The sequence below is a fragment of the Erigeron canadensis genome, chromosome 2 (genome assembly GCF_010389155.1).
Source record: "Erigeron canadensis isolate Cc75 chromosome 2, C_canadensis_v1, whole genome shotgun sequence".
In the NCBI taxonomy this organism is placed as follows: domain Eukaryota; kingdom Viridiplantae; phylum Streptophyta; class Magnoliopsida; order Asterales; family Asteraceae; genus Erigeron; species Erigeron canadensis.
The window spans coordinates 1,258,061-1,285,015 of NC_057762.1; the positions used below are offsets into that span (position 1 = coordinate 1,258,061).

General features: G+C 32.2%; 3 protein-coding genes across 3 annotated transcripts; 1 reads left to right on the forward strand and 2 right to left on the reverse strand.

Annotated features, from left to right (window-relative positions):
* The first annotated feature begins 2,108 nt into the window (after positions 1–2,108).
* LOC122586879 (interaptin) lies at positions 2,109–11,378 on the forward strand. The gene is made up of 11 exons (XM_043758894.1): positions 2,109–2,175; positions 2,804–2,906; positions 3,125–3,325; positions 3,548–3,670; positions 3,769–3,806; positions 3,882–3,984; positions 5,025–10,013; positions 10,186–10,314; positions 10,425–10,520; positions 10,595–10,737; positions 10,847–11,378. The coding sequence occupies exons 2-11, from the start codon at positions 2,829–2,831 to the stop codon at positions 11,127–11,129; spliced, it is 6,183 nt and encodes a 2,060-aa protein (XP_043614829.1). The 5' UTR covers positions 2,109–2,175; positions 2,804–2,828; the 3' UTR covers positions 11,130–11,378.
* Positions 11,379–11,824: 446 nt separating this feature from the next.
* Positions 11,825–13,833, reverse strand: LOC122589200 (membrane-anchored ubiquitin-fold protein 3-like). Its single transcript, XM_043761451.1, has 3 exons — positions 13,357–13,833; positions 12,473–12,643; positions 11,825–12,125 (listed from the first exon to the last, which is right to left on the reverse strand). Exons 1-3 carry the CDS (start codon positions 13,484–13,486, stop codon positions 12,073–12,075), a joined length of 354 nt encoding a protein of 117 aa, XP_043617386.1. The 5' UTR covers positions 13,487–13,833; the 3' UTR covers positions 11,825–12,072.
* Positions 13,834–20,969: 7,136 nt separating this feature from the next.
* Positions 20,970–25,158, reverse strand: LOC122586848 (eukaryotic peptide chain release factor subunit 1-3-like). Its single transcript, XM_043758848.1, has 3 exons — positions 25,060–25,158; positions 21,951–23,402; positions 20,970–21,316 (listed from the first exon to the last, which is right to left on the reverse strand). Exon 2 carries the CDS (start codon positions 23,386–23,388, stop codon positions 22,078–22,080), a length of 1,311 nt encoding a protein of 436 aa, XP_043614783.1. The 5' UTR covers positions 23,389–23,402; positions 25,060–25,158; the 3' UTR covers positions 20,970–21,316; positions 21,951–22,077.
* Positions 25,159–26,955: the final 1,797 nt, after the last annotated feature.

A 26,955-nucleotide genomic window follows, 5' to 3' on the forward strand; every position in this document is an offset into this window, starting at 1 on the left:
GGTGTAATTAATTTTAAAACTGGGGTGTGTGATAATCTTTATATATTTATATAAAGAATAGATATAGATACATAAATCAAAATTTAAATTATCTATGCTACATTATAAACCATTTGTTCCCTCCATTTTTTCAACTTTACACAAGTGAAACTCCAAAATACCCCTATCACTTATTCATAATACCCTTAGAATAAATCTCAACCACTCATTTTTTTTTTCTCTCCTCAAATCTCACCCACACATTTTTCTCTCTCCTCCATAAATTTCTCTAATTCATTCAAAATCTTTTATTTCAAAAACTATGAATCGATAAATTATAAAAATTATATGGGTGTTCTTAAAATTTTATGTTTTTTTATTAGAGAAGTCATCCGATATACTTTTGATGAATTTTTAAATATGGGGTAGAGCCCGTACGGCTAAGATATTGGGCATTGGGGGCAATTGCCCCCACCCTAATTTTTTCACAATGTATTTTTTTTTTATTTAAAAGTATATTTGAAAATTTGCCCCACACCAAAAAAAATAAAAAATAAATAAAATACATATGCAATCAATGACATACGATTTCAATCTCATCTTCCAAATGTCAATTTTTAAATAATAGTAGCTATGAGCAAATAATCTCCATTCTCCTTCTCCACACATCTTTTCTTATTCAACGGGTAATATTATCATTTATTGATGTAAATAAAATTATCCATATATATTTTCCCTGATTGTTAGGGTTTCTTATTTTGTTTTGGTTTCGATTTGAAAGATGAAAGGGCCGAAGGGGGTTTTGTTTTGGGAAATCTCACACATAACCCACTAGACAACATATTATTTGTTATCTTGTGTTGATTTAATATGAAGATGAGTAGATAGAATATAACATTATATGGGTCGTCTAAGTTTAGTGAATAGTTCGTGCTTTTGGTTATACGTAAAAGTTGTAGTTGGTTTGTTATGTCGTATTTTGAGTTTGCATTTTGGTTGTAATTGGATGGTTATTATTTTGCCGATATACGAATTTATCGGAATTTAATCGTTATATTTAAAATTTTTTACCTATATAATGTTTTGAATTTAACCCTTTACAATAAAATTCCTGGCTCCGTTTCTGCTACCATCTTATCGCCGCAATATGCGGGTACATAGAAAATAGAAAGAAAAATGAAGAATTAAATGAATGCATTTAAACCTTTTCACATAACATTTTTGATGGCTATTTAAAAAACTACTATCAAAAGTTTTCAAATTGAATTTGACTGTATTTTCACGTTTCCAATCGCACTATCTTTGTCAGATTCCTCTAATTTTGCTTCCATTTCAAGTTCTCATTTTCAGATCCCCACACAAACACATTGTTAGGTAACATACTTACATATATTTTCGATGTTAATGTTGCATCTTAATCATCCTTTTTTTCTATTTTAACATTTTTTTAATAGCTAATTTCAAGAAGTTGGTTTACTTAATTTGATGTTAATGTTTCATCTTTAATTATACAGTAATTATTATTATCATTATTATTAATACATTTTAAGCCATTTTCAGTAAATTTAACAAGTTGGTTTACTTAATTTGATGTAAATGTTTGATCTTTATTACATTTTCAGTCTTCTTTTTGAACATTCAACTTTCATTAAAAAATTTTAACTTTTTTTATTTTTACACTTTTAGCTATTTTCAGCAATTTCAAAAACTGGGTTTACTTTAATTAATGTAGGTGTTTAATCTTTATTGCTACATTTATAAGTTATTTTATGTAAGTGTGATTTGATGAACTTTTTTTTTTTTTTTTTTAAATAATTATATTTGACATAAAAGATTGAATCTTTAACATGAATTAATGTTGTTTAGTTTATTTTTATTAAAAAAAATGAAGTGGGGTTTGCTTGATTGATGTAAAATGTTGAATCTTGAAAAAATTATATATATTCATTAATTTAAGGAAGTGGGTACTACACTGTTCTTGTCATTTTCTATATTCTTGAGCTCACATTTAGCTACTTTTATTATCTTCTACTTTGATTTGTACATTTTTGTGTATTTTTAGTTTCTTTCTTTTTGAATTCTTTTTGTGTTCTTTTTTTTTTTAATAGTATTTTCTTTTCTTCAATTCAAGTTCATCTGTTTTACTTATCAGGGTTTTGGATCAGGGTCAACTTCATAATTACTCAGCTGAATTAGGTAAATATTTACTCTGAATTTAAGCTCATTTTGGTCTGATCATGAAGATGTTCAATGTGGGTTACTTGCAAGTCTTGAAGTATTCTATATATACTAAAGATCTGAATTTGACGAAGTCTCCTACCGCCGAGCTTAGTATTGTTATAGTTGTAAATGTTGAACTAAAGATCTGAATTTATGTGACACCAACTTTATGTTTAGATGAATTTTTGTTTTTTGGATAAACTTGAATATATGGTTAATGAGTAAACTGAATCCGACTTGGGGTTTTAGTACATTATGTTATTTGTAGCTTTTTGTAAGAATTTGTTACTTTCCGGAATTGTTGTAGTACCAAAATATGATTGAATTTCTTTGCGTGATCTTTATACTTTATCAGTTATACTTTTTCATCATATACATCTAATAGGATTGTAAATTGTCATGGGGCCTGTTGTAGGTACCACCTCCAATGTGTAAGGTATAATTTAAAATTTTAGATCTTTACAAGAGGGAATAATGTTGCTAGATTTGATTGTTAGGAACCCTGTTTACAACCCTAAAACTTTTAAGTGAGTTGGTATTTAATCCAAATTGTATGACATTTAGCTCTAAAGTTTCTGATCTATAATGTTCTATGTTATTGCAGACTGCGTTATTTTGGCTATGCAATAATGTCAAGGGTTACCAAATGGAAAATTGAGAAGGCTAAAGTGAAAGTTGTATTTCGGCTACAATTTCATGCTACAAATGTAAGTTTGTCCTTATTATTCAATTTTTACCGTTGTACATGTTTTTCTTTTGGTAATTTAACCTATAGAAGAGAATAAATGGTTGGAAACACAAGGAAGATGTAGGTAGATACGGGCATCTTTGGGAGCTTGAATGTTTATCAGAAGAATATGTGACAAGTACATGAATGACATTATTATCGAAATATTTTTTTTTTTGACAAATGTTTATGTTTCAGATTCCTCAGAGTGGATGGGAGAAGTTGTTTATATCTTTTATTCCTACTGAAACCGGGAAGGCCAGTGCCAAGACCAGCAAAGCAAATGTGAGAAATGGGACATGCAAATGGGCAGATCCTATCTATGAAACTACAAGGCTTCTATTAGATTCTAAGAGCAAACAATATGATGATAAGCTCTACAAACTCGTTGTGGGAATGGTAAGCTCCCCTTTTGGTTTTGTTATAAGCATTCAATCGCTTATCACTTTATTTTAGAATTAGGGGGTTGGGATGTGCTATGTGAAAGTATCTATTTGATCATTGCATCATCTAAGTTGCAACTGTCACTCTTTAGTGCTTGGATAAAGTTATTATTCATACTTATACGAATTAGTTCCATCTAAGTGATTAACTATGTCATGTTCTGAATTTGGTATCCAGGGTACATCACGATCTAGCATCCTTGGTGAGGCTACTATCAACCTTGCTGATTATGCAGATGCATCACAACCATCTGTTATTGCTCTTCCGCTTCATGGATCCGACCATGGAACCATTTTGCATGTACGAGACACTAAATTCTTATAATTAGTTTCTTTAGGCAGATATTCTTTTCGATATTCTATTTATGATGCACAATTGATGTGATCTTTTGGTTACAGGTTACGGTTCAGTTACTCACGTCGAAAACTGGATTCCGGTATAACTTTTTCCAATAATTGATTAGATTGCTATTCCAAATACTGGTATATATTGATTTGTTTCTCTGGTGCAGAGAATTTGAGCAGCAGAGGGATAAAGGGTTGCAACGGGAGAGCGAACCTAGTGCTGCCAAATCACTGTCAGAGTTGCAGATACCTGATGATCTTGTTAATAAGGTGAGCTTTTTTTCACTGAAACTAAAGCACACATTATAGTGCAACATTATTTATATTTCAAATAAGCCCTTCGATATATAGGACATAGCATATTTCCCAAACCACTAAAGTTCCCTGCCTACGACTAATCTTAAAAATCTGGGAGAATCCGGTTAATTGTCCCATCTATAGATGAATCAGGCAGTTAGGTATATACATAGTTGTTGACTCGACTTGAAACCTGATTTTTGACTCTTGACTCGGAATGTGACTCGACTTGTAAGAGTCAGGATATTAGATAGTATATATATTTTAATAATAATATACAAGTATTTATTGTAGAAAAATAGTATTATATTCATTTATTAAGCTAAAAATAAAAGAATACTATTGAAAAAATGTCAAATTTAAAAGCATATAAAAAATTATGTTTAGAAAAGTAAACATATAAAATAATATTTTTTGACTCATGACTCGTTTTTTGACTCGCATCGACTCGGACTGAGTCACACCCAAGGTTGTAAATAACGGTCGGCGGTTCCTTCGCGGCGGACGACCTTTAAGGTTAAGTTACATTTCGCGGCGTTATAACGGAGACTATAAAATATAAAGGAATTTGTATAAAAAATATATATATTAGCAATATCCTAACAAAATTAGTCAAAAAGGTCCGTTAAATCCGTTATTTGACCATTAAATCCCGTTATTTAACGGCCGTTAAATCCGTTATTTGACCTTTATTGACTCAGACCTTTAAATTTACCCCCAACCCCTTTAATGTAACGGTGGACCTCCGTTACCGTTTTTTACAACACTGGTCACACCAAAACATGCAATTTATGTTACGGATCAGGATAACTTCCGAGTCACCCGGCAAGTCGCCACTTTTCAGATGATTTTTAACTCGACTTGTAAGAGTTTAACAACTATGTCTATATATATAGCAGTCTCATCATCTTATCTGCTCTAAAAGTTTTAATCACATAATACAGAATAACGATTCGTTGGCATTCACTGTTTTTCATGTTGCTAACTTGTTTCACTGGTTCTATCTAAAATAGTCTAAAACACGAACACAAATCAGGGAAGAAACAAACATACATGAGGAATATTCAGATTCACAAGTTACATGTGATGGGTCATCAAACACGTCAGAAACTTATTATGTAGACAAGCATGATTCGCCAAGTGCTCCTGAAGTCGAAAGTGTTAAGAGCAGAGGATCCAGGAGTCAAACCTCGCCAACAGAAAAAATGGATGGTTCTGATCATGCCAAGGTGGCACAAACAAGTGGTTCAGATCATTCCTTAAACAGCGACTTGACAATTGCTTATGAAGAGAATCATACGCTAAGAGGAAGCTTAGAGGTGGCTGAGTCATCCATGTCAGAGTTCAAACTGGCATTAACCATTTTGCAGAATCATGCTAATGAAATTGGTCTAGATACACATAAGATTACTCAAGAATTAGAGACTGAAATGGCTTCAAGTCAAGCACTCGTGAAAGAGGTTACTGCTCTCAAATCAGAATGTTCAAAGTTCAAATATGATCTAAAACAGTTGAAAGAAATGAAATCTAGCTCGAAGTTTATGGAGAGAAAAATAGAAAAACCTGATCGCGATTGGGTGAAAGGAATATGTGTTGTGGAGGACCGAATACAAGAAATCCAAGAAAAGGTTTTAATTGGTTGTCGTGAGTCTGATTTAAGTTTCTTACAATCTGATTTGGAAGTGCTGCTGGGTTCCGTGCAAGAGCTTAAAAAAGGTCCAGTTGGGTCCGGAAGTGTGGTCTCTTTTGGTGATGTACCAAGTCTACCCTATCAAGAATTGGAAATAGCAAAAGCTGAAAGAGAAAATCTTGTTAAAAAAATGGATCAAATGGAGTGTTACTATGAAGCACTTGTGCAAGAGCTTGAAGAAAATCAGAAACGGATTCTGGGTGAGTTTCAAGACCTCAGAAACGAGCATTCGACATGTGTCTACTCTATTTCTACTTGTAAAGCTGAAACCGAGTCAATGCGGAAGGAAATGAACGATTTGAGGTTAGTTAATAACGAGCTTCAAAAGCGGTCCACTACTTCAGAATCAGCACTCAAACGGGCTCGTTTAAATTACTCGATTGCAGTGAGTCAACTTCAAAAGGATCTTGACATGCTTTCATTCCAAGTTTTGTCCATGTTTGAGACCAATCAGACCGTGATTAAAGAAGCTTTCACCGATACTTCTCAACCATCTTCTAAACATCTCTCAGGTGGTGATGTACTTTCAGACGACCTGAAGAAATCTCTGAGTTTCCAAGAGAAGTTATACAAGAAAGTCGAAGAAGAACTTGGGGAATTGTGCTCTGCAAACTTACAGTTGGACGTGTATTCAGGAACTCTCGAGGAGACATTAGTTGAATCAAGTACTCATATACAAAGAACAAACAAAAATTTACAAGAATTGGCAGAGCAGTTGCAACTTTCGAACAAATCGAGGGTTGTTTTGTATGAAGATGTTCATGCACTAAATGGGCAAAATGCATATTATCTCGCAAGATGTAATGATTTGCATCTACAAAACCAAATGTTGGAAACAGATTTGGGAAATGTTTCAAACGAAAACTTTCTTCTAATGGAGAAGATTACCGAATGTGAAGCTTTGCTTATGGATTACAAGGTTTACAAAAGCAAACACGAACTTGTTTCCACTGAAAATCAGAATCTTCAAAAAGATATGGTATCTCTCAAGGAAGAATTAGAAAATCTAAAATCTGAAGTTCATGAGTTGACACTATCAAAAGAAGCCTTACAGAAACAAAGAGATATGGCTGAGTTGTCATTGAGTAGTGCCAGATCAGAAATAAAGAACTCTGTACATGATAATCAGAACCTTAAAAAGGATATGGTGTCTGTAAGGGAAGAAGCAGAAACTCTAAGATTCGGAATTCATGAGTTAACTTTGTCAAAAGAAGTCATTCAGAAAGAAAGAGATACGGCTGAGCTGTTGTTGAAGGCCGCTCAATCCAAAATTAAGGATACTTTACATGATAATCAGAAGCTTCAAAAAGATTTAATGTCTGCGAGAGAGGAATTAGAAACTTTAAAATCAGAAATTGATGATGTGAAGAGAAAGTTCAAGTATGGTCTTCACGATATGGCTGCGAAAATGGAATTTCCAAATGCGTCTTTGCAGAAGCTTCAATTGCAGCTTGATTCTGTTGCCAATAAGTTCAAAAGTAGCTTGGAGAATGAAGAAAGACATTTGGAAAACAGCGAAATGGTTTTAACACATCTTTCTTCCTTGGAACTCGAGCTTCAAAAGATGTCATTTGAAGACAAAAACTTTGTTGAGAAGATCATGGGATTGGATATGATGGCTGAAGAATTTGAAAAATGTAAGTTGATGATTTCCGAGTTGAAAAACGAGAATAAAGATTTGAAGATGCATGTAGAAAGTAAGAGTCAGGAGTCCATCAAACTTCTGTCAGAGCTTGATTGTCTGAAAGAATGCTTGAGATGTTTGAATGATGAACTGGATGTCGAGAAAGGTCTGAAAAACAAGTTAGAGGGTATGGTTGAATGCTTGACCTCTGAACTTGAATGTCAAAGTTCGGAGCTTGGCCATATGAAGCAAGTTGCTTCAGATCGAGAAATGGAAAATTCAAGAGCTGTCCAACTTGTTGCACAGCATGAAGAGAGTCTAGAAAAGCTCCACAGGGACCGTTCGGTTGATTTTTCTCTTGAATGTCAGTTAGCAGAGATGCAAAAACTTGTTATCTGTGAAGATCTAAAACTTATATTTGTCAGAAGTCAGTGTGAAGCTCAGATTGAGGTACTTGAAAGAAAGCATCTTGATGCAGAGGCTAGATTGAACAGTATTTATGAAAATGAAGCTCGTTATGTCAAACAAAATGAAACTTTGATTACCTCCCTTGAATCTCTTCAGTTGAAACTTTATAATACAGAAGTGAGATTGAATGAGCTTATTGAAAGCAAAGCTCGATGGATGGAAGAAAAGGAGAAGTTGTCAACAACCCTTGAATCTCTTAAGATGGAGAGGGAGGCTTCTATTGCTCACAATGCTCTTGAGGTTGGAAATCTGAAAGACGTTTTAATGAAGACTGAGGTAGAGGTTGCACGATACAAGGAACTTGAAATGAAGCTTCACGATACAGAGGCACGCTTGAATCAATGCCTCGAAAATGATGCTCGTTACATTGAAGAAAAGGGAAATTTATCAATGGAGCTTGAATCGCTTAGAGTGAAGTTAAAGGCTTCTATTGCTCACAATGCTGATATATCAGAATCCAATAATGTTCTCGAGCAGTGGAAGAATAAGGTGGGGATGCTCGAGGTTAATTTGATGGAAGTAAACAATCAGCACGCAGTGGAGTTAGGCCAAGTTAAAGATATGCTGGCCAAGTCTGAATCAGAGGCTGCGCAATATCGAGAGCTTCAAAAAAGACTTCATGATTCAGAAATTAAATTGAGTGACTGTATTGCTAGTGAAACTCGTTGTGTTGAAGAAAACGAGGAACTATCAAGGACCGTTCAATCTCTTAAGTTGGAATTGGAGGCTTCTATTGCTCACTATCTAGAGATTTCAGAATCAAATAAAAAGCATGCTCTTGAGGTCGATGAACTGAAAGACATGCTGACTAAGTCGCAGGCGGAGGTTGAGCAACTTCAATTGAAACTTCAAGATACGGAGTCCAGCTTGAAACATTGCCTCGAAAACGAAGCTCTTTATACCGAAGAAAACAGAAATTTAATTATGGAACTTGAATCTCTTAAATTGGAGTTGGAGGCTTCTCATGATCATAATGCTGAAATCTTAGATTCCAAAAACGAGCATGCTCTTGAGGTAGGTCAGTTGAAAGAGATTTTGACCAAGTTAGAGGCTAAAGTCGGGCAGTACAGTAAACTTGAGACGAAACTTCTTGATACAGAGTCGAGATTGAACCATTGTCTCGAAAATGAAGTTCGTTACATTGAAGAGAACAAGAACTTAGAAACAGATCTTGGATCTCTAAGGTCGGAGTTGGAGGTTTCTATTGCTCAAAATGCAGAGATTTCAGAATCAAATAATGAGCATGCTCTTGAGATAGGCCGGTTAGAAGATATGTTAATTCAGTCAAAGGAAGAGGTTGACCAATTGAAGGAACTCAAAACGAAGCTTCTCGATACAAAAGAGAAGCTGGATCACCAGATCTCAAGTGAGGCTCGTTATATTGAAGAAAATGAATCCCTCAGATCGGAATTAGATGCCGTTATTGCTCAGAACGCAGATCTTTCAAGCTCAAAGAATATGTTAATGGTTGAGCTTAAGCAATACAAGAATAACCGTACAAATTTGGAAAATAATAATCCGACAGAGGTAGATGGCATGTTAGTTTCCAGAGCAGAGTCGGAAATTGTTTTGGTAGTCCTCAAAGCTAGGTTAGATGAACAAAACGATGAATTGAGCAAGTTGGAGAAAAAATGTAATGAACTTGCAAGCAAACTATCTGATCAGATTTTGAAGACAGAAGAATTCAAGAACCTGTCCATATACTTGAAAGAGCTAAAGAAGAGTGGTGACGTAGCACGTGAGAAAAAAGATACTGAAGGGCCATCAGAGTCATTGAGACTTGCATTTATAAAAGAACAATATCAAACGAAAGTTCAAGATTTGCAACAGCAACTTTCTGTTTCCAAAAGGCATAATGAGGAAATGTTATTTAAATTACAAGATGCTCTTGATGAAATCGAGAGTAGGAAGAAGTCTGAATCGTCTCAGTTGAAGAGAATTGAAGAATTGGAAGCTGAGGTTCAATCTGCAAGTTCTGATAAACCGGATAATGATCGAATACAGGCAGAACTGGAGTGTGCTCTTTTGAGCCTTGAATGTTGCAAGGAAGAAAAGGAAAAGCTTGTTGCTTTATTACAAGAATGTGAGGATGAAAAGTCAAAAATAACAGTCGAGCTTTCTTTAATCAAAGAGCAGCATGCTCCAAAAGAAGAAAATGATAATATGGGCGCTAATGGTTCAGTGGATTCAGTTAACCCCATAAATGCAAGAACCATCCAGGTTTGACTCATCTAAAGATTCAATTATACTAAGAAAGAAAAAAAAAATCTTTGTAGGTATCATGAAAATTAAAGAGAAACCTTGTAAAATACGATTTTTTTTATTATTAAGTTTTGGTTTAAATAAATTTGGTTATCATTTGAGTTTATTTTCTTGTATATTTGCATAGCAGGAAGTTACTGAGCGTGCATATGAACACGAAGAGAATTCATTTAATAATAATTCAAAGCAACTAACAGTTGTCAATGATCAATTCAGAACTCAACATTTGCGGTCTTGCATGGAGCAACTAGACGAAGAGGTAGAATTTAGTATTTTTTTTTTTTTTTAAATCAGAAAATGCCTTTTGTGCCATACATCATATTATAGTCTTGCTTTCGATCTAAGTTTCGAACATTTGTGGTATGGTAGCTGGAAAAGATGAAAAACGATAATTCGCTTCTTCCATTGACTAGTTATGATCCGAGTTTTCAAGATTTACAGAGAGAACTTGAACAACTAAACCAAGTAAGCAATGAATCTCCAAACTACTCGCATTTTTCTTTGATTTATTCTTTCTAATCTTGTGTCTCTCATTCAAGGCCAATGAAGAGTTGGGGAGCATATATCCACAATTTGTTGATTTTCCAGGAGATGGTAATGCATTAGAAAGGGTTCTTGCTTTGGAAATTGAGCTTGCAGAAGCACTTAGAACAAAAAAGAATTCAAGCATCCAATTCCAAAGGTATGTGTGACTAAACATGTTTTTATCTGATTATTGTGACTTCAAGTTCCCATAATCACATTCACAGCAGAGGCATCCCTTAACATGGCATCGTGTTTTATGGTGCCAGTTCTTTCCTTAAACAACACAGCGATGAAGAAGCAGTGTTTAAGAGCTTTAGGGACATCAACGAACTTATTAAAGACATGCTGGAGATTAAAGGAAAGTATGTTAACGTTGAGAGTGAATTAAAGGAGATGCATGATCGTTACTCTCAATTAAGCCTGCAGTTTGCAGAAGTTGAAGGAGAGAGACAAAAGTTGTTGATGACCCTCAAGAACGTTAGATCATCGAGAAATTTGCTTCGCTTGAATCGCTCATCAGTGGCTGCTTTAGAAAACCATTCTTTATAATCTAAATTTAGTTGGTAAAAGTCCACAATTTTGTGAATAAGAGTCTTGATGTGAGAAACTGATAATTGCTGTAAGATGCAAAGGTTTTATGGTGGTGTAAATAATAGAAATTTTCACCAGTTGCCTATGAGTTTAATTTATGAAGGGGTATATCTGTCAATGGAACATTCGGAATGTCCCTTTTGACTATAAACATAAACAATCTTGTATAGTTGAGTCATTCTATTATTCCTATTGTTACTTTCCCTAGTGAGCTCTCAAGATTATATCTTTGATACATGGATTCAATATAGAATCCATTTATGCCACATTGAGCAACAACAGTTAGACATTCAGCTGTAACAAGGTAAAGATAGTGACGAAATGTATGAATATTTGAAATGCAATTACTAGATTCTTCGAGTGTTTGACTATTTCTATTTATTAGAGAAACTAACAGAATGGAGATTCTGGATATAAAATAAATGTAAAACTTGAAACTTTATCAAGTGTGTTGAAGAAAGGGCAGTGAGTATAAGTAATGACTGATAAAAGGACAATCTGGGCTCTATTTTTGGAAGCAAATTTTGTTATACATCGATAAAAACTCATTACTGCCGAGTCCTGCACCTTTAAAGCCTAAGGATACGCCGGATGATCAATTTTAAAACGTGAATTTAAGCACTTCAAGAAGAAAAAAACCGAACACATGATAGTTATAGGCCTTCAATCTTTTTCATATTTATAACAATTTACTCAAACTCAAAATAATATATCTTTCCACTTTGTTCTAGTACGCTATGACTATATATGATATAAAACTACAACATACAGTCAAACTTGTATCCCTAGGATTGAGGAGATAGTTTTGAATGAAATATGGCAGCCTCTTAATTTAAGAACTCGGTGAATGTAATTTGTAATCTGTGTAAGAAACGTCTTCAAGCATATAAGCTTCCTACAATCACAGGATCGTGCACGCACAACTACTCTTTTCGTGGGCGTCTTGGGATTTTTCTGTAACAAAACCACAATGAGCATTACATATAGATTGCTTTCAAATCATTAGTATATTTTAACTTTTGAGATAAAATGACCAACTTTTGAACCTCCAAATTTTGAAATGGAATACTTGAATTCTCAAGACTGATAACTACATCATATTCTATAGATAGACACCATATACATGAAGAGTTGCTGTTAAATAACTCAATGAAATGCATATCTATTGCACATACCAAAAACAGTATGTTTGACTTATAAAGGTCAAATGTACCTCCAGGATGAAATGTTTAACACAAGCAATTATCAATGGCATAATCAACTAAACTAATATTGACCCTTTCAAGATAAAATCAAATTACCATTGTTTTTGTCTGCCATTGGAGGACGAACAACAACGTGCATAATGATCACACCTCCAGGAACTTCACTGACAGGAGACCGGGATTCAGCAAGCGTTTTGTTGTTTTCCAGTATTTTTCCAGCATTGATGAGCTTCATATCGTTTATTGTCTTAGGCCCATTCGCTATTTCTGTCAATGTTATAAAGTAGTGGCAGTAAATATCTTAAAGTCACAAAAATGGAAACTAAACATTGCTTTTGAAAATGATTATGGTATTTCAAGATTGACAATCATTTCATCCGGCTCTTAAAGTTCCCGCTAGCTAGATGGTTTGTGGTAATTTTAGTTATCACTATTCTTGCAACTCCTTGCTTACTTTACCAAAACTCATGTAATTTTTTACCAGAAATAATCGAAAAAATCAAAATCTTTGCGAAAACACTCATATATGATTATCGAAATATCTCTTTATAGTTTTTGCACTGAAACATTTTTAATAAAAGTTTATTTACAAAGGAAACTGCATAACAATTTAGATCAAAATCATACAGATCATTATACAGATACAAAGTACTATAGTTAAAGATCTACATCTACATAATAAGTAATTTTGGATGAACAACACATCATTTTTACCAAAATATTTTTCTTAAAAAACTAACTAATCATATATTGCATAAATACAAACAATTATATTATAATCGCCAATAAAAAGTTATACATAAAAAAATCCCAACAAAAATACAAGTATAATAAACGGGCAAACATAAAAGTTTTTTTAACTAGTGAGGATTTTCCTATCACTAGACCACTTAGCGGTGGTAACAAAAATACAATTATATTTTAGAATATATATATATATGTATATGTATATATATGAAATAATGAAGGGATATTATTACCATTAGGCCATTGTGAAATTATTCTCTCTTTGATATATGCCACAGTTGTAGTAGAACTGTATTTGCTTGGTCCAATATCACTTCCATCAGGTAATCTAAATTTGACTTCAATCAATTCTTCAGTAGCCATTAAAAATTTCAAGATTTTCTTATACTTTTCAAGAAAATTTGAAAAAGATTAAAACTTTTTTAATGGGTTATGTTTAAACACTAAATATAACAAAAACCCAAATTGGAATTGACAAGATTTCAAGTAAAAATCAATAACTTTTCGTACTGGGATTTTGTCAGTTTCAACATACTATTTGAGTTGAAAATTTTCAAGAGAATTGTCAAAAAGATGAAAACTTTTTCAAAGGGAGGAAAAGAATAATATATAGGTATATATCATAGGTTGGATTTCCACTAGAAATCAATCATTTTGATTCCTTTAAGTTGGATGGATAGATAGATTACAAGCTAAGGGGGAGAAAAAGATGGAATTAATGAGAGGGGATAGGAATACGAAGGTTTCTTGATGGGGAAACAATAATAAAAATAGTAATAGTAATAGAAATAGGAATAGGAATAGGAATATAAAATTTGATAAAAAAAAAAATTAGAAATTAAAAATAAAATTCATCTACAATAAATAAAGTTTAAATTTTACTATAGTAACTAGTAAAATTAGGGCCCTGGGGCTTTAATTGTTCAGTTGAAACACCTATTATTCTAGTATAATTAAGTTGATCTTTAACTGTTTAATTAAGAAGCATTATGTCATTGATATGTTATTGATAGGTAATATATATAAGGGCAAAACCATGTTATTGTTGAAACACCAGTATTGTGGTTAGATTTTGTTATTGTAACATGTCCTTATATATGTTAGTAAAAACTTTGATATATGAAATACATATTTGTCTAAAGTTAATATTACAATGTTTTCAAAAGATTATAGTAACGAATACAGTAAATTTATATGTTGTATATATTAGTGAAAACCACAAATGAGAAAAGTACAATAAAAGTAATTGAATATAAGTTTTCAACATATTAGTCCAAACCACAAAGGAGAAAAGTGTGATTGAAACAAAATAGTGGTACATAATGTTAACCAAACAGGGTTGCGACATGGTAAAATCCAAATGGTAATTCGGGGTGAGACAAAAAACAAAGCAAAGAAAACCATTATAAAAAATATGGATAAGCCAAATCAAAAATAAAGATAGACGAAATCTTAAAAAACTTAAATAAACCCGTAAAAACATTTAACATATTAGGTATATACCTTTTTTTAAAAAAATTAATAAAAAAAACAGACTGACAGGCAGCTGCGTAAAAAAAGAGAAAAAGGGTTGGGACATGGTAAAATCCGAACGATAATACGGGGTGAGACAAAAAAACAAAACAAATAAAACCATCAAAAAAGATATGGATAAGCCAAATCAAAAATAGAAGTAGACGAAATCTTAAAAAACCTTAAATAAAAACAATATGATAAACCCGCAAAAACGTTTGAAATATTAAATACAGGCTAGCAGGCAGCTACGCAGCTACCTGCTAGCTTGTTTCACTGTTCATCCTTTTACCGTTCATGATCCGTTGCCTATTAATATAGGTATATAATGTGACGATATATTATTTTTTTAACAGTAAGTAGGTATTTATTATCGAGGGACACTTCATCGTATAATGGCGAAACCCTGCACCTACTCTAAACTATAAGATGTAGATTATAAGCCGTTACAGGTAGTTCAAAGAGAAAATCCCCATGACATTCACTCTAAAGAGTCCATGTTTAAAAATTAATATAATATGTATTAAAAATTATATTTTGAATTTCACAACAACAAAATATAAACAAAACTCTTCCCAAAATTTAGTGGTGTTTAATATAAACTTATAAAGATAAGTATGAACACAAAAGAGAAAACCTAAGGAGCACTTATTTTACCACATCACATGCCATTTGACCATCTAAATCTAAATATATACTAAATGACAATTCACTTAACCTCAATTAACCAATCACAACTCTTAATTTTTTAAAACTATTTAAATCAATACATGTCTAAATTAATTTACACTTTTTGATTTCCTATCATCAATTTACACTTTTAACCCAATTTAAAATCATTAATACTTTATTACATAATGTCTATCGAATAATAAAATATTTAGGAAGATTACATATTTATATCAATGAGGGAAAGTGTCCGCGCATTACGGTGGTGAGATGATATGGGTGATAGGTCATAGGAGGTGATAAGTCATAGACAGTGATAGCCAAATGCTTTATCCATATGGGTTCCGCCCTCGCTTTTAAAAATTCGTCAAAAGTATATCGAATGACATCTCTAATGAAAGAGCATGAAATTTTAAGAACACCCATACAATTTTTATAATTTATCGATATATGGTTTGTGAGATAAAAATTTTGAATAATTAGATGAATAAAATGATTTATGAAAGAGAGAAAAAAAATGAATTGTTAAGATTTGAGGAGAGAGAATAAAATGAGTGTTTGAGATTTAAGGGTATTATAAGTATATTGGCAAAGAATGTTTAAATTAGTAAATAAAGAAGAGTAGTATTTTAGGTACTTCAAATCATGAATTAAATTTTCAAAAAGGGTAAAATGTTTTATAAGATAGTATAGATATTTTATTTTATATTATTAACTATGATCAAACTTATTGTAATATTGTTGTTATTAGCAGTTATAATCAGACTATAATTTGGATAATGATTGTTGTTATTAATAATTAAAATCAAATTATATTTAGGATACATATCATTCTTATATAAATTGAAACCTAAAAATATAATCATAACAAATAAAATTATTGAAAACCTCACGAACTAGCTACTACTTTAATTGTTCTTAACACTTATGGCTAATGAAAATAAGTTTAGTCTTTTGCAAGACATTAATGAAAACTCGATCAATTATCTATACTTCTTATTAAAAAGAATAGACCCCCTGTTGAAAGTTACAGGGGGGGAAATGTGAGAATTGCCCTCCATGAAACAAATACATCATTAGTCCCTCAACCATTAAAATAACTATACTAACCATTACATTAATAGATTTACATAATAGCCCACACTACTCGTCATCACCACCGTCAGTCGCCACCGCCGCCCGTCACCATCGCATTGTGGCCACCGCCGCTGCATTTGCGCGGGTACCATGCTATGTAATCAAAGTTAAAATGCTTGTTTTCTAGAAGAGTTTGTATAAAATAAACTTTGGTACATCATCCAACCTTGATATGATTTATCATACAGTATTTACATTCAAATATCGCAATTCCCTGTTAAGTATATTTTTACAAACATATAATTTTTTTATTGTTTCATATACTAATTATTATATTAATAACGTTGTTCATAAATTAAAAGATTGACTTCAAAATTTAGTGGTGTTTAATATAAAGATAAATATGAACACAAAAGAAAAAAAAATTAACGAGCACTTATTTTACCACATCACATGCCATTTGACCATTTATACACTAAAAACAGGTGTATTCTCACGCGATGTAATGAAATCCGGGTTAATCGATGTCTACTGTCCAATGCAGAGGTCGTTAATAATTTAGAGGACCGAGAGATTCTTACAATTTAGTCGTGTTATTTTTTGTGGTAATGTATTATACGATTACTAATCGTTTGATTCGTTTCATTAAACATGTTATTTAAAAAAAAAAAACTATATATGGTAAATATATACGGGTATCTAGCTAGTTTTATATATATATATATATATATATAACTTTTATAAAAAAGTAGTTAACCAAGCTTTTTAAAGCCCTCTTGCAATTTAAAACTATATTAAAAAAATGCCACATATCCTATGTGTCAACTTCATATTTTTTTCAAAAATAAATTATATATTTAAAAAAAAAATGAACTTATATATATTAATTAATTAATAAATAAATATATTGTAGAAATCTAAGATCTTCTCATTAGATAAAATGATATCTTCTCTTTAACTTAAAAAATCACGTCTATACCTAATGATATTTCATTTTTTTTATTCAACATTACATAAAGTTCTTTTCCTTTTTTTCTTATGATGATTATATGGAAGTTTTCAAAACTATATGAATATACAAAAATAAAACAAATAAATAAAACAAATTAAGTGTAAAAAATAGATTTAATTAGTTAAAAGACAACATCGAAACTCATAAATCTTAACATTATATTAACTACACCTTTAATATATGTTTCAAATTTAAACCTTTTGTTTTAATAAACAATATCCTCTTTTAAGTATAAAAACTACCTTGGTGTATACCTTCTTCTTTGCCAATAGCCGGTAAGTACAAATAAGATGGGTTTTATGGTAAACGTAAAACTTATTAATGCACTTTAACAAAAACCCTTAGGGTTTCGTTTAGCAAAACAAAAAAAAATTGAGTCATATAAATTCAAGTAATTGTAAATCACCCGGAGTCCGAGACCTACCCCACCCTTAAACCAAATTCTACATCCTAATTTTTTTTTGCTTTCTTTTTTGGAACGGCACATTCTACCTCTTCTGGATTAGTCAATTAGATTAAACAAAAATTAAAACCACCATGGTGTTGATAATCCATTTCTAAAATCGCAGCAACACCTTCAAATGAATATAACTGTTTTACTTTTTGAATGTTAAGAAGAACATTCAACACACAAGGCGTAGTCAAATTATCCTCTTTGAATTATATATCTAGCCAATTGTAATTTTTCATGTGACTTTTAACTTTTTTGGAGAGAAATGTAGTAGAATTGTCACTCTACATTAAGGATCAAATTGTATGTCTTTGAGTTCTGTTGTAACAAAACGACTACATGATACATGTTCTAGTTGTAGATCATTTAGTGGCAACAAAAGGCAAATTACTAGAATTACTAGAAGAAAAACATATTACTAAATTCTTAATGATAATTTAAAGTATAGCTTAATAGCTTAAGTCCTTCTATCTCTTTAAGTTCATATTTTGTCAAGCTTTTGGTTGAATCTATTTCTGTTCAACCATATGTTTATATATTACTAAACTATTTATATAGTTCACATCACGTAATTCTAATGAAATATGTTCGCTATCGTTTCTTCATATATAAAGTGTATTATATAGTTTTTTTGGGTCAAAAACCTAGTATATATATAAAAGATTAAACTCACACGTTGTGTGAGACTAACTGAAAACATAAATAAAAATATAATAAATGATAGTTACATTATTATTATAAATATATGATACACGTCAAATGTGTTAAAGCATGATTATTAAAACATAAATAATTATAAATCATAAAAGTCTCTTTTATGATATATATTTTCTAAATATATTAAAATGAATAATTTTCAAATAAATAAACATAATATAACAAACAATCTCATTTAAAAAAAAGATAATTATCATTAAATCAGTAAAAAAGAAACATAGTATAATTTTTAGAAACATCTTTATACTCATATAGAAAATAGAAAAATAAATATTAATAATTAAGATTATGATTGATGATTAGGATAAGAATTGCTGATTAATATCATACATGACAACATAAAATATAATCATTTAAATGGAAAATAACATCTCATTAAAATTCAATGTGATAAAAACTAAAAATGTCATTTAAATAAATATATGACAACATATTCTCTCTTAATTATACAAGCAAAATAAATATATTGCCTATCACATTATTATTCGGGATTTGGCATATACATATGACCTACCAACAATTAGCTCACAATAATGAAAATGCAATGCAATCAATCATGGTAGGCGAAACAAGTGCAAGCTGGGAGAAAGGCAAACGACATGTGTACTCTAACTTTATATTTCAAAGTTTAATAAATACATTATTAAATTGTTTAATCCATACAAATGTCTCAAGTCATGTTTCTGAACTTTAAGTACAGTTTTATCATCAACTATAGCTTGAAAAAAAAATAACCTACCGATTAGGCAATCAATCGATTCACAAAAAAAACAAATCGTGTAACATATCCATACTATACAACTATGTCAAATATACATTTGCTTTATATCTATTATGTGTGTATTATGTTTCATTGTTAAAAAGGTAGAAAGTTACATATCAAGAATAAAGAATCGATAAGCCATACAACACCAAATGCTAAATTGAAATGTTACCACTATCGCTAGTGGTCATGAACTCATGACCCATTCACAAGATTCATGCGTTTAACTATTAACCCAAAGAAGCCCAAAAGAAAGAAAAAAAAAAAAAAAAGTGACCCTTACACTATCCGGAGCAAGGCGTTACTGCTCTATTTCCACGTGTGAGAACGCCTTAAAACGCCCTGAAACGCCATGCACATAGCCCATTGCATTTAGGATGCCTCATGTTACCTATGGTTCTGTGCAAAATCATAGGCCCCTTTAATTTTCATCTGTAATTTTCCCACTTTCTTTCACTTTTCCCATTTTATGAATAGTATATAATTAAATAAATTGTGGGTACCCTAGAAGGGCTTCTAATAGATGCATCACTCCCTAAGAAACGTCCTTTGATGACTGGACTCCCACGTGTCACGTCGCCACATTGATGATTTCTATGTAAACTTAAGAGTGCTCAAAAATGGTCACCACTCACCACACGATTAGTGGTAGACTCGTTTTTTACTTGACCATGAGTCCATAACTCCACACCATTGACCATTGTATGTGAGGATCCCAAACCAGTAGTTGATCAATGATGTACTGGGGTATTGTATGGGATTAGTAAAAAATGGTTTGAGATAACTTTCCTAACGTCACGTTGATAGGAACTAGTATTGGATACTGGTTAGTAGTTAAATTTGTTGTGAACACTCGTACAAAGATATAAATATCTATTGATGCCCTTTTGGAATTTAGATTAGTAGTTATTTTGACTATATAATACGAGTCTATGTTAAGGTTATTGGCTAGTTTCATTAATATAACACCAACACTCAACAGCAGTCACAACATCGGGTTATAATATACAACTTATATTATGTTTTCAAGAAAGAAAACTTCCTCCATCCCTCCTATGTAAAATATAACTTCTTCGCGGTACAAAGATAACCAAGATATTATGTATATATATATATAGTCAAACACCTTTGGAGAGGACCAAGGAAATGCTTGAAAGACCATATCATTCATGGCTTTCAAAATCCTCCAACATGACATCAACACAATAGCATGGAAAACAGCCTTGTGAACGGGACTCGGGCCACTGGAAAGATGCATTTCCATTAAATCCCGGGTAGCGAAAGCAAAAATGGGAGGGACATCGCACCAACTTGCAACCTTTTGCCAAATATCAAAAACATTAGGAGAAAGGACAAAGAGGACAGACGACAGTCACATTTGGTTTCAATAAATTGTCTCCAGTGGGAAGGCAATTCACCTCCGCCAGCCAACAACAAATATTAACCTTTTTGGGCAACCAATTACACCAAACAAACTTATAGAAGGCCTTACCATTCAAACGAAACAAACAAGTTATGGACTGCAAGGGAAAATTATGTTTTCTCAAACAGGTGAAAAGCTATATTCGATGATCACATGAACCACTTTGAGAAAGCAGTTATTAAACCTACACACAAAAATTGATGGAAATTTAAACATAAGAGATTTTCAAGCTAACATGAATATCTTATAAACATGATTCATCAATCACAGGCATAAAACCAAGAAAACAGACAAAAATCAAGCATCTGGCATTGCAAATAAAAAACTAAAATGACGATAAAAAAAAATATTTAGAAAACACAAGCATATAGACTCCATAATTCACACCCGTCATCATGTTTTGAAGCAATCCACACAGAAGTTCTTACTCTTTAGTATTTTTGAAGACTTTTTATCAGGTCACAAATGCTGTCAGGCAGGGATGGGAGGAACTTGAAGAAAATGCTCTTAAGCAATGTCTTGAGAAAGGGGAGTGCTGCAAGGTCTCTCGCCCACGCAAATTGTTTCAGCTGTTTCAATACAAGAAATCATTAATACTAGCATTATGAAATAATCTGATAAAAAAAAACAAAACATAAGAGAACTCCAAGAACTATTACATCAAGCTGAAGTGTTTACTACGATAGCACTACTGTACAAGTATGCATCTCGTTAAGATAGGGAATACTAACCTACCTTGCTCCTTGACTGAGGAAATCAAAATTACAAAGTTCTATAATTTGCACATGCAACCTTCCATGAGCAATAGCATGTTTCTAGCAGCCTCTATTTGGTTATGCACAGAACTTTAATATCATATATGAAATAATAGATACCTTCTTTCTAACGAATATACACATAATGCAATACTTGAAGCAAAAACTTAATAGCCAATGCAAACAGTTTGTCAAATCAATATATCATACTGGTCATACAACAAGCACTCAAAAAGAAAAAAATCACAAGACAATCTGCAACAAAATGCTAACTAATCCCAATCGAGTAAAAAAAAATTTTCAGTCAAGAAGAAACAAACCCTGTACCTACAATTTTACCCCCATAAATTTAGCTCCATCAAGATTAGAAACAAAAACAGTATGGATACTCTGAAATCACACATCATGTAAACCATTGCTATATATGCATACAAAAAAGATAGCTAACCTTTGCAAATATTCCTTGAACAGAGACTACTTCCAGGCACTTGAATAGAAGCTTGAGAACTGGTGCCTGATTCTGGCTCGACCCCACCCTCCACCCCCTGCACATGCATTTGAAAAGTGGCTGATTGCTATTCGGTATCATAATTTTCCCCATCATCAGAAAGCTCATCAAATGAACGAATGTCAAGCTGGTAACGAAGAACGCCGCCAATTCCACCAAAACCTCTACAAAACTGTGACCCCTCTTGAGATTTATTTGTGACAAACTCAAGCGTGCATCCAAACTTTTTGTACTCGTTGGCAAACCACTCAAGCAGTGACATCTTTTCCTGAACTTCCAGCTCAGCATTAGTCTCTGCATCCCGGAAATTACTCTGATCATTGTCTTGCTCCTTGCTCAAATGTTTTATAATGATTTCACCAGTTGCGCTATTCTTGAGAACATATCGGCTAATGTCCAAATTTTCCCAAACAATCAAGATTTCCACAGCACCCATGTCCAAAGCTTTCAAAGTATCATCGACACCAAAGACATATTTTCCTGTATCCTGACTTATTTCCTCAAAGTACTTCCCAATTAGACGTTTCTCTTGTATGAACTTCACATTAGCCAGAATTTCAGCAGACAACTCAATAGCCTGATTGAAACCATTTTCACCCCCATAGGAAACATCGACCACGTTCAAGATTTTTGCCTGAAGACGTTGGTCAAACATATCAGATTGACTGAGCTCGGTTTTGAAATCAGCAGACCCAGCAAGTATAAGCCCAGAAACATTCGGTTGACTAGTAGCAGGGTTGATGTAGAACTGAGTTGCAAGCTCTGCAGTCTTCCTAACATAATTGTGACGCTTTTCCATTCGAAGACGAGCAAACCGAAGAGCTGATTGCCCTCCTCTTCCGTGTTTCTTGGGCAAATCAACAGTGAACTTGTGCAAAACCTCTCGAGTATTACCACTTAACGTCCCGAAAAGAGTGCCATTTCCATCCATAACTATAAAGCCAAACTTGTCATCAGATTCCAACAGCTCACTGAGAGGTTCAGTGTGGAACTTGTTATCACAGAGATAAAGAGATGCATTGATAGGCCTGAAAGGTTCGAAGTCAAATGTAACCTTCTTCTCTTTCCCGTCATCTGTGACTATTGTTCCAGTGTAGAGCACAAGTCCATTGGGAGGGACCTTATTGTAGAGCTTGAGCCTTTGCTGGGCAGATGTTATGGCACCTAAAACAGACTGACGATTCACCCTGCTCTTAATATTTGAAGCAGTTCCAAATTCATCACCAAGCATCTTCGTGACTCGGGAAATTTGATCACGTGGAGGCATAATCAGAGAAATCATGCTTGTTCCATTTCCTCTTGCAGCTTCAAGTGCTTTTATAAGCTTCTTAATCTTCCATATTTCAATGTTCTTATCAGTTTCCTGAGCATCCGACATTGTACCGAAATTGCCTGCCAATAGCAAAAGGAACATGAGAAACCATAGACGTAGATAAAAATGCTATATTATGAAAAACAAGTTACATTTAGAAGCATGGTCATGTAGACAATAATTTATCATAAAAAAAATAATATTGGCAACTAAGTTGAATATATGCATTATGCAACCAAACCCATCTTCAAAATAGTATGCATATAAGTGACAACAGAATTTATGCAAATTGCAATAGTTACTGCACCCATACATAAACCGATGCACATTTCTTTAGAAATATTGTGTTCTAACAATAGAAAACAAAAGCATTATCAACTTAAATATCAAGTTTTTCATTCCGGTCATCTGCATGTAGTTGCAACATTAAAGTACATAAAGCAGGATCCCTGATGGTGAAATTATTGTATGAGCTATGACCACAACGCCAAAATAGCGTTTCCATCTACAATATAACCGTATCTTTTCAATTGCATTTTCATCAAATGGTATAAGCATGCATCAAACCAATCTAATTGTACCGATCAATAACTCATCCGTATACAAAATACAAGAAAACATATGTATCAACTACTTCATATAGTGACATCATAAAACCAGATATAAAAAAAAGTAACACAATACGTTCACATGCTTAGTAAAAAGTAAAAACTGATTTCTCCAAACAATAGCATACTATTAATACAGTTTCTCAATCTCTCAACGAAGAATATAGAATTTGTTTCCGATAACCCGTAACCACAAATTCAACACAAAAGTAAACATAAAGACTAATTAGAACAAGCCCAAGACTCGTCGTACTCAACACAACGCAAAGCCGCGCATATCTCTCGAAAGAAGTGTATGCAAAAAATTACCCCTCAATCCCATTTTAATTGTGTTATTTTGACTGGTAAGTCTTTTTCTTCCGACTTTGCCTGTAAATATCTTTGTATGTGTTATATATTAGATGATGAATGCTATATCAATGAAAAATACGTTTTATACGTTTAAAACTCAATCAATTCATATATGTTGTATCAAGTGTTATATAGCACAAACAAAGATATTTACGGTCAAAGTTGAAAGAAAAAGACTCAAAAAGTCAAATTAGGACACTTAATATGGGACGGAGGGAAAGAGCCTGATATCATATCGGCCTGGATCGTTCCAAGACTTATTAACCATTGAGCTATATATAAATTTGATCTATATATAAATCCATATATATATATATATAGATGTTAGCATTTTCATTATATTTATTTATAAATAAAAATACGAATTTCCAGTATGTAAGTTATATTACATATAACATAAATTAATTTGATGAGTCTTAAATAATTTTGACTAGATAAACTAATCTTGTTTAAACAAATTGATAACCTAATAGTAATTGATTGATCTAAATAAAAAAATATTTTTTTTAACAATAATAATAATTGATTGATCTAAAAACACATAATTATACTTCATATACATCTATATATAAATATGAAATCAAATACTAATTGATAACAAAATATAACAGGATAAGCTAACAGATCTGAAGAATATTAAACAAAATTTATTTTCACATCAATAATCAATAAATCATATCATATATATATATATAGATCTCTACAACATGTATATATCTATATATATAATAGGTACAAGTAAGAATACAGATCTGATAGAGATAAAAAAGATGCTTACTGGAAAAAGGAGAAAAGAAGAATAAGATGATCGTGTGGCGGAGCGATAGACTAGAGAGCGATAATAAGGTTTTATGGGCGGCTGAAACCCTAAAATTAACTAGCTCTCAACTTTTATCGACCCACACCAAAAAAAATATATATTTCAAAACTGAATATTTTAATATTTTAAATAAATATTTAGCCCCATGATTTTTATAGTTAAAAAAAAGTATGTGACAGATTTTCACAACTTAAGCGCCTAACAGCCTCATATTTTCTTTTCTCAATATATATATATATATATATGGAAAAAGGGAATATAAGGTTGTCCAACACCTAAGCTTAGGTGTAGAACCCCTAAGATACTAATATTTTATTATTTTTTGTTTAATGAATAAATACATGACCCCATAATTTTTATAGATTAAAAAAACAATATGTGAGTGTTCCACATCTAAGCTTAGATACCCAACAGTCTTATATTGTCATCCCTCATATATATATATATATATATATATTTGTAGATACGTCAATACTTTATATTTGTAGATACGTCAAAAGAAACAAAAAAGAAATGTAACTTTCGTTCATGCGGTTTTCAAAAAGCACATTTTTCATCCATGTCATTAAAAATGAGTTTTTTTCATCCATGTGGTGTAATTATTGTTAACACTTCCGACATACAAGTTACGTGAAGGGTATTTTTATCTTTCTGAAAATGGTGGATGCCGATAAAGATGGTGGGTATTAAATAAACATGTTATGTTTTCCATCTCGTCTCGTTGATGTTTCAAAATAAAATATAATAAAGACATAGATGAAGATGGTATTCGGAGTTTATGTATGAGTTTGAAAGTTTTTTGAAAAGAAAAAAGATATTATAGAAGTTAAGATTATGGATTTTATCTCACGAGAGTAAGTACCCGCGCGTTGCGGCGATGAGATGGTGGGGGTGATAGCTAGGTCAGAGAGTGTGATAGTCAAATGTCTACGGCCTCCGCCCTCGGATTTAAAAATTCGTCGAAAGTATATCGAATGACATCTCTAATGAAAGAGCATGAAATTTTAAGAACCCCCATACAATTTTTATAATTTATCGACGTATGATTTTTGTGATAAAAGATTTTAAATGAATTGGAGGAATAAATGATTTATGAAGGAGAGAGAAAAAAGATGATTGGTTGAGATTTGAGGAGAGAGAAAGGGTATTATGATTATTTTAGATAAATATAGAATAGATGAGAGAGGTATTTTAGGGATGTACTTAAAATCAATATTGAAAATTTCAACTCAATGTTGAAAATCTAAAAGAAATCTGTTTTATAATATAGTATAGATATATGTCAATGTTTTTGTTTTTATAAGATGGATTTGTTGTAAAAACGAGTAATTAGGGAGATTGAACAACAAATAGGAAAGAATCAAGAAGTTGAAATGACAAAAATGCCTTTCACCCGCTGTGTGTGTGGGGGGGGGGGGGGGGGGGGACAAGGGTTCACGAAGGGACAAAAGAACTTAACGGAAGTCATACCACGAGATGAAAAAAGGTTATTTGTAACGGTAGATATGAAAATTCAGGTTTTTCAATAAAAGTAATCTACTAGGTATATCAATTCAGCAAATCAAGTTTTATTAGGGTTATTACATCTCATACTTATTACGAATTCATCAACCTCTTTAAGTGATATCCCATAAATAATATTAATGAATTAATATAAAAGATATATCCATCAACATCTAAAATAAATATGCCATCTTATTTTTCATCAATCATATTGGTACTTATAACATCTAACTTAGATCCTTATAAAGGTAAATCAGGGATGATTTGTGTGTTTTTACGTAGGAGTGTAAACGAGTCAAACCAAGCCTAATATTGACAGTGCTTAAGGCTCGAGCTTGAAAACGTTTTAGA

Bases quoted from the DNA above. Each gene is read 5' to 3' on its own strand.
- LOC122586879 (XM_043758894.1), top strand. From the start codon at position 2,829: ATGTCAAGGGTTACCAAATGGAAAATTGAGAAGGCTAAAGTGAAAGTT. The intron at 3,326-3,547 runs GTAAGCTCCCCT...TTTGGTATCCAG, and splicing joins ACAAACTCGTTGTGGGAATG to GGTACATCACGATCTAGCAT. The intron at 10,738-10,846 runs GTATGTGTGACT...TTATGGTGCCAG, and splicing joins TCAAGCATCCAATTCCAAAG to TTCTTTCCTTAAACAACACA.
- LOC122589200 (XM_043761451.1), bottom strand. From the start codon at position 13,486: ATGGCTACTGAAGAATTGATTGAAGTCAAATTTAGATTACCTGATGGA. The intron at 12,644-13,356 runs GTAATAATATCC...TAACATTGACAG, and splicing joins AATTTCACAATGGCCTAATG to AAATAGCGAATGGGCCTAAG. The intron at 12,126-12,472 runs GTAATTTGATTT...GTTTTGTTACAG, and splicing joins AATGGCAGACAAAAACAATG to AAAAATCCCAAGACGCCCAC.
- LOC122586848 (XM_043758848.1), bottom strand. From the start codon at position 23,388: ATGTCGGATGCTCAGGAAACTGATAAGAACATTGAAATATGGAAGATT.